General features: G+C 44.4%; 2 protein-coding genes across 2 annotated transcripts in view; one reads left to right on the top strand and one right to left on the bottom strand.

Moving 5' to 3' along the window:
• The window catches only part of agap2 (ArfGAP with GTPase domain, ankyrin repeat and PH domain 2), a gene marked incomplete in the record, with an annotated part of 25,145 nt that extends 21,877 nt beyond the window's left edge, over positions 1 to 3,268 (bottom strand). Inside the window, 1 exon segment of the mRNA XM_035657512.1 lies at positions 1,047 to 3,268. Within this exon segment, the coding sequence (XP_035513405.1) occupies positions 1,047 to 2,193 (1,147 nt within the window).
• Positions 3,269 to 12,177: 8,909 nt separating this feature from the next.
• tspan31 (tetraspanin 31) overlaps positions 12,178 to 12,433 on the top strand; it is a 7,174-nt gene continuing 6,918 nt past the window's right edge. Inside the window, exon 1 of the mRNA XM_035656848.1 lies at positions 12,178 to 12,389. Within this exon, the coding sequence (XP_035512741.1) occupies positions 12,327 to 12,389 (63 nt within the window). The 5' untranslated portion in view covers positions 12,178 to 12,326. The remainder of the gene's footprint in view (positions 12,390 to 12,433) is intronic.

The following is a 12,433-nucleotide window of genomic DNA, read 5'->3' as shown; positions in this document are numbered from 1 at the left end:
GTGTGTGTGTGTGTGTGCAGTCGGCAGGGCTAGTCTCACTACTTGAGTGGATCCACAGTGTGCATGTGTAACAGTGTGAATACACAATGAATGAATACATAAAAAACACACACGCTCGCTCGCTCGCTCACTCCCACTGGCTGACACTCGCTCTTTCTTTGAGCAAACATGTTTGTGAAAGACGTGCACTGTTGTACACTGCAACCGTCGACACACACACACACACGGCGTAGAGGGGAAAAAAGCAGCAATGGCAACTCAACAATCCTGAATTTTAAAATGCAACATGATTGCGTTTTATGGTGGAATTTAAACTGAATGCCTGACAGAGACAAAGACAAGAGTGAGAGGGAAGGGTAAAAAAACCAACCCATTTAGTGGCAGAACATGTAGTGGGTGGAATATCAAAGACCGGATTAGAAATGTCCTTGATTGGCTGTGGATCCACACTTCCCTTTTTGACGTGGGTGAACAAATATCGCCTCATGTCTTTCCCTGTTCTCCAACAGCTTCATGGAAATAAAGCTGAAAATCAACTGGAGCAGCGCATCCGTGATCATGCCACAAGCTCCTCTCCCCCTCGGCTTCATTATGAGATTTAAACCCATGCTGGGAACGCTGCTTAAGTGTGTGTGTGTGTGTGAGTTCAGAGATTACCCCTCCAGCGTTGTGAAATCTGCCCGCGCTCTGAGGGGAATTAGATTAAGACTGTCCGAGATGATTCTATTGTCAGTTCTCAGATCAAAGAACTTCATCTGTCATCAATTTGTAGTCGCACATGGCTTCAGGGAAAATGTCTCTCAAGCACGTGACAGTATTATAGCCTGTAAACGTGTCCTGTGTGGCGTTCTTTGAGAGGATCAACCCCACCCAACCCCACCCACACTCACATTTAAATGGATTCCTGTGCACAGATGAAAGGGTGACACACTGTTTGGCAGCGAACAGGAGAGTCTTGTTGTCATGGATGTAAGTTAACATGCAGGATGGATTTAGAGCTGAAGAGGTGACGGTGACGTGATGTGTGTGCGTTTGTGACCTCCTACCTTCCTCCTCACTGGAGTCTCTCTGTATGTAGACAGGAGGCGCTGTGGAGGATGACCCCGCTGCCCCTGAACTGCTCTTTGTGAAAATGCCACTGATGAACTTGAGCATCTTTCTGTCTTTGGCGGAGCCTCGCTGGCCCTGCTGCGCCTGCTGGGCTTCCCTGGCCAGCCCCAGGTCTTCAGAGAGGCTGTTCAGGTCGCTGTTATCCAGCGTGCGGCTTTTACCTTTGCGTGCTGGTTTGGAGGCCTGTGTAGGAGGCGCCGGTAGGGAGGCCGAACCTGTCTTTAGTCTCTCCTTCCTGGGCAAGTCTCTCATCACTGCAGCCATGCCACCTCCAATCTCCAGAGGTATTCCAGCTTGGGCCTCATCCCGCAGGTCCCTCCATCCATCGGGCCTGCTCGCCTCGGCCCACGAGGCCCTGCAGGGGCCTGGTGAGCGCGTGGGCATGCGGCAGTCCTTGCGGTCCAGGCTCTGTGCCGAGGTAGGGCTGCGCTCTCTACCCTCCCTGGTGTCGCGACCGCGGGTGGCTGCACTGCTGTGGGACTTCAGCAGACTTACAGGACGTTGGCCCACCGGGCGGATAGGGAGGCTGGTCCTGGTTGGGGTGCGGCTAGGCTCGATCACCTCTGTCGGGGGTGTTGTGGTCAGTGATGGGGACGTGCATTGCTTTGCCTCAGGGGTGGGAAGTGTCGTTTCGTCTCGTGTTGAATTGATCTCTGCAGACGTTGCCTTCTGAATCGTCACTCTCTCAGCAGGTAAGGGGATTGAGAGGTTGCACGGTGGCTTCTCGCTCGCTGGACTCGGGACATCAGCAGTGGAGGGCGGTTTATCTTTCAGGGGACTGAGGGGTTTTCTCTCTCCATCTTTGAGTTCATTAATTAGCTCGCCCTCTTTCAAAATAGCAGCATCCTCGGCCCTTTGTGTTTGTCCTAAATCCACTCCGGCTCCATTCTCAGTCTGGGCAGGAGCTTCACCTTCAGCCTCCACTCCCGCCCGGGCCTCGTCTCCTCCTGGCCCGGCCTCCACCTCCTTCCCCTGGGCGCTCTTCTTGGCCTCCCCTCCATTCTCCTCCACAGCCTCTACCTTGACCAGGGTGAGGGAGATGAGGTAGGTGGTGCGTTGCTGCAGGGCGCCGCCTCCGCTCATGTGGTCAGGCTTCAGTAGACACACAGTAGATGAATGAAACCAGACAGAGCGACATGAACAACTGACAGTTTGCCAGCGTGTTGGGATGTGAAAGAATCCGACAGCGCGACTGTGACAAAAAACTTACATGGAGGGAGATTAAGTTTCTCCTCGGAAGACACAACAGCAGAGGGGCTGTTGGTTTCATCCATCCCCCAAATCCCTATTTCTTTGTTTCGGATTTTAATTTCAGTCACAGATTTCTTCTCTCACTGCAATTTTCATTTCTCTGGGACACAGAAAAGAAATCTCTTCAGACAACCTTCAGCACACTGACAGTGCAGTCCAATCAGCTCTTTTGTTCTTAGAAAACACCCAATTAAAATCTATCCACTGCATATGTATGCAGCCACTGAGGCAAATAAATCTTCATTATGATGTCTGATGCCTCACTCCTGATGGTAATTATTTATTTGACCTTATTTCTATGTGCAGCACCCCCATCTCATGTGTTGCTCAGTCAATCCTCTTGATTCAATTCAGAATAACAACTTCCCCGCATCATACGTCATGACGAATGTGATCAACAGCAGCTGTAACCTGAAAAGGTGAAGTCTTTAAAAATGCATCAGTGTCACCCTAAAGCAGCATGGCACTGTACACCCAGAGCTGTTATGCAGTCCAGTCCAGATCATGGGCTCTCACCGCAAGCCACACATGTGTGTTGACAGCAGCATCCATTCAGGGAGCGCGGCAGCAGGAAGGTGGGCAGCCTCTCGGAGACGCACAGGAAGGACATCGATGAGGGCTGAAAGGGATCAGGAGAAGAAGCCAACAGAAGCTCGGGCGGATATCTGGAGATGCATGACCGAGTCAGGGCGCGTCCGGCCATCATGCCCCTCTCGCTGTCTCCCGGGCAGCCTGTGTCCTCTGAGTGCATCAGGCGTTGAGCATGACAACAGAGCACTGGCACAGAGGAGGCGCTGAGGCAAGTCACTGCTCAAACAGCCCCCTGACTGCCTCTGAAGCCTTCCGATAGAGACACTGTCGCACAGGTTCAACGAGTCCAATCCCTCACACACACCCTCACACTCTGCGTTTCTCTCTCCTGCTCTCGCAAACACACTGATAGGAATCTCCAATGTCCCTCCCTCTACATGCCCCTCCTTGTTCCAATAGGCAATCCATACAATGCAGAAGGATCCTGCTTCTCTTCTTTCCCTCCTTTATTTTCTCTCTCTTTCTCTCTCTGCTGCTCCTCTCAGACTGTGCAGGGTCCCTGCTCTTTATTGCTCATCCCTCCCATCCCCAATCCACCCCCACCAATCCCCATCCCCTCCCCTCCATCATCGTTCTCCCTGCGTGCCGGAGAGAGGAGGGGGAAGGCAGCGGGTAACGGCTGGTGGTAAAAGCAGCAGTGCACACACGAGCCGGACCTGCTAAATGAGGGGAGACCGTGGGAGGAAAGATCAGCGGCGGGGAGAGGAGAGATGGAGGGAGAGGCGAGGGTTAGTGAGGAAAAAGATGGATGCATGTTTGTGGAGGAAAAAGGACACTTGGGCAGGGTGTCTGTTCCCCGTCTCATTTATACAGCTGCCAGAACAGTTTCATCGAGATCACCCATCTGTCTTCAGCTGTCTATTTATGTGTGTGTGTGTGCACAAGTGTGTGGCTCTGCGTGGCTCCTCCTCAGTAGGAGGCTTGGCTTGTTTGTTGCTAAGGTGTTACAATCTTCCTGGCTCTGGTGGCACAATCATCTCCTCCATGTCCTTCCTCCTTCCTCCTCCTCCTCCTCCTCCTCCTCCTTTGGTACATTCTGTATCGCAATCACTCCCAGGATCTCTGTATCAAAATGGTGTTTCTCTGTGTGAGTGTTTCATTGAGTGTTTTTCTGTGTGTGTGTGTGTGTGTGGCGTACATGTGAGTGAAAGAGATTTCCTGTGAGTGTATTGATCTGTAGTCTATTGCCTACAACGGCATGTGTTCATTAGCAGAAGTGGGGAAGCTCTGGGCTCACAGCATGAACTGAGCAATAGCGTGAAAGGATGAGAGCATTATTGGACATCAATATGTGGACCACAAAATGCAAAAAAAAGAAGCACACACACACTTATATTTCTGTGTTAATAAAACATGCATCTATGATTAAAACCTGTTTGTTTGTGCCGATTACATTGTTACTAATACAATGATTATTCTCCTTACTGATTAATCTGTCGATTAGGTTAATCAGTTAATCATTTGGTCAACAAAACATCAATTTCCTGAAGTCCACGTCATTGAATGTGAGGTCAAAGTTCCAAAGATAGTCTGGTTACTATCATTTAGGACAACGAGAAGCAGCACATTATCACAATTAAAGCTCCAGTAAGAAACTTTTATAAAAATAACTGTTTGTCATATTTACTGAAACTTGTACATGAGGTTCCTCTGGCTCGTTGTAGTTCTCCTAACGGCATCTTCAAGAATCCACCGGGCCTGGACGAGGATAAATGACCTACAACAGCTTTAAGAGGCTGGAATCATAAAATGTTTGGCTTTTTTCTCTTTATAAATGTACTTAAAGGATTAACTCACATAGTCGATAGTTGCAGAATCATTTTCTGCCGATCAACCAATCGATTAATCACAGGGATCCACGATATGGATATTTTTTTTCAGCCGTGATAACCGATATTACTTGCTTCTCATGGCCATTACCGATATAATTAGCATTAATTAACATTTCTGCATTTTAGAAGAAGTTTAGAACCCTTTATGCACCCCTGAGGTTGAGACTGGTGAAGATCTAGTGAGTAAAGATGGTCTAATTGAGGTAACAGTTCTGACTCCTCAGACTCTTTAGCTTTCACAGAACATAAAGTCAATCAATCGTTCTGCAGAAGAATTCAAAATAAATTATTCTTACTGACAGATAATCAATCGGCTATAATTTAATTATCATAATATTACGTAATAATATAAATGTTCCATTATCGATCGACCCTGATGATTATCACGCATCACTCGTCGTTTTTTATAACGCAGACAAAAAGAACAAGAGGAAGCGCTGCAATTATTCTGCGTGCAACAACAAAAACACTGCAGCAAACATGATTACACATCCATCACTTGAATCATTACTGGGTATAATTTCATGTTAATTACTCTCTGATTAAAAACTAAAAAATCCTTGATGTGAAATCAGAGGATGCCTTTCCCCACAGTGCACCACTCTCTGCCTCCCACCATCATCTCATAATGCACGATCTGACTGTCCACCTGCTCAGCCCGCTCCCCCTCCCTTCCACAGCCAGCGAGAGGGCAATAACTACTCCCACTGAATACAAAAGACCTCTGACAACCGCCTTTGGCTCAAGGGGAAAACACACGACCTGAGAGCAACGGCGACCGCAGCCCCCGACACAGAAGACAAAGAGGAGTCGTGAATAAATAAAAAGCTTAAGACAGGAAAAGGAGCTGCTTCTTGTTTTTTAAAATCCAGATACTCTTTCAGGGGGGAGTGACGTGTGTGTGTAAAATCCATTTTTAAAGAAGTGTGAGGACATGACATGCCTGTGTGAGTTAAAGTGCACGTCAGGTTGCTGCAAGTGCTGCATGGTGAATCTAATTATTTTGAAATAGACACCCACATAAAACGCAGGAAATCAGGTTGTCTTCAGACGGACAGTTTTTTAGAAAACACACACCCTCTTTCTCTCTCCCATGCATACAGACAAAGCTCTCACACACACACACATTGACACCCACGGGCGGGCGCTGTCAGATGGACACTGGCCAAGGGCAGTGGTCATGCTGGGTGATTTTTCATTTCTCCTTCACTGTGAGCTGTCCTCTCCCTCCTCAATCTCTCACTCTGCTGCTGCCATGCTGCAGTGAACGCACTCAGATTCACATTTAAATGTCTTCACTTAGCCCCACCTCACCCTTTTCTCCCTTTCTCCATCTCTTTATTATTCCTTTCTCCCAGCCTTCTCCCTGGCACGCAGCGCCGGTCGACCACATCCCACTCGTTTATTAAGTCCAAAAGAGAGGTGGCTCTCTTTTTAGCACCAGTGAACTCTACGCTCACAGATCCAGGCCCCCGCAGAGGATTCACTGCCTTTGATCCTCACTATAGCGTCGACGCTCCAGCAGACTAATTATGCACAAAAAAACTTGGGCTGAATGTTTTTACACGTGGGGGGTGCCTTTTAGAGTGTTTCAAGATCCTAAAAAGACCTCAAAGCTCACCCAAATCCATCAGGGAGCTGCCTGACCTTCAGTTCACAGACAAACATTGGAGTGAGTGCAACGAGCTGATGAATAAACAGTAATGAATATTCACTGGTGTTATTCCACCCAGTCTGGCCAGTTTCGATGTGATGTTAACTTTACTATTCACAATTTATGCTGCTTTATACATGTGCATGTACAAAACATATGATTACCTTACTAAACAGGGTGACTTTTTAGAGATTAAAGGCCTCACATACCTACACAACTGTTGTGTTTATGGTACTTAAAGTCCCCCTCCACTCAAATATATGGCTTTCTTCTTGTTCTTGCTCCACTGTGCAGAATGATGTATGTGCAGAGTGTCTCTGAGCTTACTGAAAATCAGATTTTTAAGGGGGCGGGGCCTACAAGGATGATTTATGACATAACAAATAGTTCAGGAAGTCAATCCTGGTCCAGTATGCAGCTGATACAGTGAGCTCCACCAGTGCACAGACACTGAGAATGGACTTTACAGTGCAGGAGGAGACATCTTATGTCCAGCAGAAATTTTTAATGAGGTATAACCCTAACCCTAACCCATTTTAAAGTTTAGATTATTATTTAAGACCTAAACTTTGAAGACCTGAAGCTGTATTCACAGAGCCATCACTCTGATAAAACTAATAGAGAGCTAATAGAGGCCAATTTGTCAAAAGAAGCCGATTAAGAGTTACAACTGTTAAAAATTAAAAAAACACATAATACAGACAGAGAATTATATAAAACTTTCCCTACAAATATCAGGAAACTCATAAAATCACTAGTTTACACAAACTTCCTGCAGTTATTATGTTCACTGTTTGGGTTTATTGTACAGTTTATCAGTTGTTCTCTACTGTTATTGTTACACATTGAATATAATATGAATGATCTGTAAAATATGTATGTTTATTCAACGATAGAGAAGAGGAACCTTCAGGAAACAGTTGGGAACCAGTGATACAGAGGTATCAGACTGTTTCATAACCAGTTCAAAATTCTGTGTAATACGTTTAAAGAAAAAGGATCTGAATACTTCTTCCTCCTATACACGAAACGTTCTACGCAAACAGGTTACCAGAGAACCGATTATATATTTATTTTTACTTTTAATGTGACAGCAACACATTGCGTCACATTAACAAGAAACGGTGGGAAGTAGCGATATGAGGAAATGATGTCAAACTGATCAGCTTCACATGTAAAAGACCTGTTTGTCTGAAAGGAAGTGGGTTTGAGGGCAGTTGCAGATTGGCAGACAGGAAGTAGGCCGCACAGCAGGTTTCATCCTGCTGCCATGGCGATGGCTGCTGAGGGATGATGCCATTGGTTGCCCGTGTCCAGAGGCTGAGTGATAAATAAATGCCACTACATAACAGACGCTGGGAGGTGATTTCTTTTGCCCTCAGAGTGAAATGAGAATGAAAATGAATATCGACTGAAGAGCGCTTCCCCGGAAAAGACACACCGACTGACACAGGAAGTGCAGAGGAAGATATCAATCACCTATGCTATCATGTTCCCCTACACCCCCGCGATTAATGATAATGAAAAGAAAGACTCACGGTGAACTAAAGTTGGCACATGCAATTTCTCTTGTTTATCACACCAAGAGTGCATTAAAGTGAGAGTCCTGAGAGTCAGACCATGCACCGAATTCTGACAACCTGCCAATAAGAACTCCACTACAGGTGTTGCTTTCTTTCTTCCCTAAATACAACAAACAAAAGTCCATCACAAAGAGCACCAAGAAGGATGAGCTTACCTTTGATACTGTGGAGGAAAACTTTAAGGCCCGAGCGCAGCTGTTCATCCCCGACTCTTTCAAGTTGCTTGGAAAGTCTGTTGAGTGCACTCTGGAGAGAGTCATGCTTCTTGATCTCTGCTCTTATTGCAACCGAGCTCACGGATTTACTATTGCTGTTCATCCTGACGCATGGATCTGTTGTAAACTGAAGCAGAGCGCTCGCTTCAGCCCATCTGAACTCTCCACGAGATGTTTTTGCTCCACAAAATGAACACGAACTTTTTAGACACAGAAGCAGCAGAGAAAGAAGCGGCGGTGGCGGCGGTAGGGTGTCTCTCTCTCGCTCTGTCTCTAGACCACAAAAGTCAGCTCACGACAGTGTGTCTCAGTTTCCTCTGCAGGTTTGAACTGAACTGAATTCACTTCCTTATTTGAAACCATATTCTTCACTACACAGCCGTTCTAAGTGCTCTGCTGGCCACGCCGCTGAAACACTGTCTGAGGCTGCTGTTATTCTTGCATAACATGCTGTTCTGCTTCTAGTAGAGAACAATAATGTAAAAACTTTCATCTATAATCACAGTTTATGTGTTTTTGTCTCATTGTGGCTCAATTAGAAGACAAACTCTGCTCCTAGCTGTGAAACATCCACTGCTGTCAGACATATTGGCCATGCAGAGAGGATTATAACTCCACATTGGACTTAATGCATGCAGTATTTACACTGTCCCTAGATCAGTGGCCCATGTTTACAGTAATATTCCTGTAAATGATGTTTTGACCACACAGTGGGAGTCATAGGCGACATCATTCTTTAATCCTAACGCACCTTTAAAACTGCCTTTGATTCCCAACATCGCCTGTGCAAAGAGCAGATACTCTGCGGCTTAACTCGGCTTTATATCTGCTTTATATCTGCTTTATATCTGCATTATATCTGCTTTATATCTGCTTTATATCTGCTTTATATCTGCATTATATCTGCTTGTATACTCTTGGATTATATCTGCTTTATATCTGCTTTATATCTGCTTTATATCTGCTTTATATCTGCTTTATATCTGCTTAGGCTAACCTTTGTTGGCCACGGCCCCGCTGGCTTGTTCTCAACGCCAGAGCCACCATCGCTGCTTATCGAGCCACATGTATACCTTCGTACCGCAGGGCTCAGGTTGGCCGGGTCGAATAAAATGCCACTTCGGGCGAGTAAATATAGCAACTGACTTTTGGGAGGGTGATGATTCTTCCAGGTATTAGTCACACCCTCAGGTGTTACGAGGGAAACTGGGTTATGGCTTGAAAAAAAATGCATGAAAATACAAATGTATGAACTTATTTTTTTCTGCTTTGGCAAGTGAACATAGTATAAATGATAACACACCACGTCAGACATTATATCTTCCTGCTAACAGCATACTAACTACAAAGCATACACCTCTCTGTATTATAAATACTCTGTTACTCTGTGTAAGTATAAATACTTTGTTGTTGTACTTAAATAGGTTTTTCAGGTATTTGTACTTCACTCAAGTATCAACTTTCTACTTTTACCCCCAATATTTTTACATAAATATCCGTACTTTCTACTGCTTTCAAAACAGGCTGGTTACTTCAGTTTTATGCTTTTTAGCTTTAGTTTATTTGTTGGTGTCTTTCCACCATCAAGACCAATATATAACAACTAGCCAACAACATGCACCTAGTGGCCTATTTTTATATACATGCTAGATTAGCATATCATACTTACGTCCATCCAAACACAGATAGATATATTTTGTTATACTTGCATTTCTCTGCAATGACAATAAAGTTTAATCTAATCTAATATTCACACTTCTAATCCAGTGGTTCACAACCTGGGGTTTGGGGCCTTTCGTGGGGCCCTAAGATAACTCTAAGGGGGCCACGTGAAGATTAAAGGGTAAACTTGACAAAGAAAATGTTCTTGTTTGCTTGAGCGTCCGCATTAAGATCATAAGGTCACAAGTAGATTGTTTCATCACTGCTGCAATCGACCAGTTCATATATCTGCTGTCAATGGTCACAACTGAGATTAGATGCAACAAATGAAAACAGCGGCTGTGCAGAGGTGGAAGAAGCACTCAGATCTTTCACTTAAGTAAAAATAGAAAGACCAACACTGTAGAAGTATTAGTTCTGCATTTATAATTCTACTGAGTTAAAAGTGCACAAGTATTAAAATATAACTAAAGTGCCAAAAGTAAAAGCACTCGTTATGCTGAAATAGTATTAGATTATAATTATTGATCCATTCGCTTTAATGTTGCAGCTGCTACTTAAGTAAAAAGTACAAAATTGGCCTCTGAGTTGTTGCAGAATAGAAACAAGAAGTAGTAGAGACGTAGTAAATGGAGCCTATATATGATTTCTTTGTGCAGCTGCAGCAGGATGTTACACATTAGTCTTGACTCACTGATATCACTGAACACTTCGTATGAGAAAGAAATCTCTTAAATGTGTGAGCGTCATTTACACCGTCGTGGCGGCGGTTGGGTCAGACGTATGAGTGAGTAACCGCCTGCTAATGTCAAAACAGGACGAAACATTTCTGTATTTCTTCTTTATCGTCTCCCCTCATGTATCACAGAGTCTATTGTGTAATCCTTGTGTAACAAGTGTCCTGTCATCACCACAAAGAACACGCTGATAACACTAACTCACACACACACACACACACACACACACACACTGGGAAACCAGCTACCTGTATTATTATTTCTGTTTAGGTAATGATCGTATGTGCTCAAGGTGGCAACAAATATAAATATTATATATATATATAATAGATTTGACTGTTTGTCAAATGACTGTTTGACTGTGTGTCAGGAACACCAGAAGACTAAATTTGTCAAAAGAATTGTATAAAAAGTTCCCTAAACAGGAAATAATCTGCTCAAGATGTATCCAGATTACTCGTTTTACACAAACTTCCTGCGGTTACTCAGTATTTGAGTTACTATTGTTTGTATTGATCGTAATATGAAATGTCACTTAGTCAGGGGTCGTCAGAAAAAGGGGGTCCTTTAAAGAAAAAGGTTCGTCGTGCAGGTCACTTCAGGACCGTGACCTGTTCACACTGATCAATCTGAACACGGGCCAAACAAATAATGTGAGCAGCCAAACAAAACATAAAATCCCACAGAGGCCGATTTCCACCGATGTGAAAGAGAAAAACATTTGCAACCGGACGGAGCGTTAGCGCCAATACCGTCTTGTTTTTCTTACAAATGAACCTGCTTTACTTTACGTTGCCTGTGTGTCCCTTCCGGTTCATGAGAGGTGGAATTTAAACCGTCTACGTCGACATCGTGTTCTCCGCCTACTCACGTAAAATGTACCGGTGTGGTCTACGTACTGAAAATGACCACTCAAAATAAATAAAGTATGGAAGTGTTCGAACTGAGACACAGCATATGTCATTATTTTGAGATACTAAATCAAAATATTTAGAAAGTTTCTCTTTATTTAATATTATTTTTTGATAATAATGCTGTGAATCAATTAAAATACTTCCGTTAGCACACTATGCGCACTACGTATTTACTTGCGTAGTGTGACGATTGTAACATTTTACTGCGTCACCTTCTTCTTCGACGCTGATTTGCAACCGGGCGGCGCATTAGCACCAATACCGTCTTGTTTTTCATTGGATTTCATCACGACATGAGTAAAAATGTTGAGATATAAGTCAAAACATTGAGAAAGTTTATCAATATTTTATGATCCTAATGCTGTGAATCAATTGGAATACTTGCGTTAATACTCTGTAGGCTATGCACTCTACGTACTTACTCACGCAGTTAGATCTTTCGGAGTGAACGCAGCCAAAAATAAAAGAAAATAAACCAAATATTTCTACTTTTCAATAACATTAATCTATATATATATATGTAATCGATATTACAGAAGCAGGAGGCCCTCTGATCATCCCGATTTTTTGATTCATCGCGCGACGATGACGTTGCCTCGGCGCCCTGACGTCACACGCGTCACCGGACACGCCCTCCACCGACCGACCGACAGCCGACTGCAGACTCACGTTAGCGCTCCGGTAGAGCCGCGCACCGCCCGGACCGGGTTTTCCCCTTTTTTTAAAAATAAAAGTCTGGTTTTGTTTTTCCGTTATCTTTCCGGACGCTGTTCCAATATGGTCTGCGGCGGTTTCACCTGCTCCAAGAACGCGCTTTGTTCCCTGAACGTGGTTTACATGGTGAGTGTGACAAAATGGATCTGTTAGCCGTTAGCTGTTAGCTG

Source organism: Morone saxatilis, unplaced genomic scaffold (genome assembly GCF_004916995.1).
Source record: "Morone saxatilis isolate NCDOM2014 unplaced genomic scaffold, NCSU_SB_2.0 Contig15, whole genome shotgun sequence".
NCBI classification, from domain to species: Eukaryota; Metazoa; Chordata; class Actinopteri; family Moronidae; genus Morone; species Morone saxatilis.
Note: the sequence above shows the minus strand (reverse complement) of the source record. Positions and strands in the feature narration are given on the sequence as shown.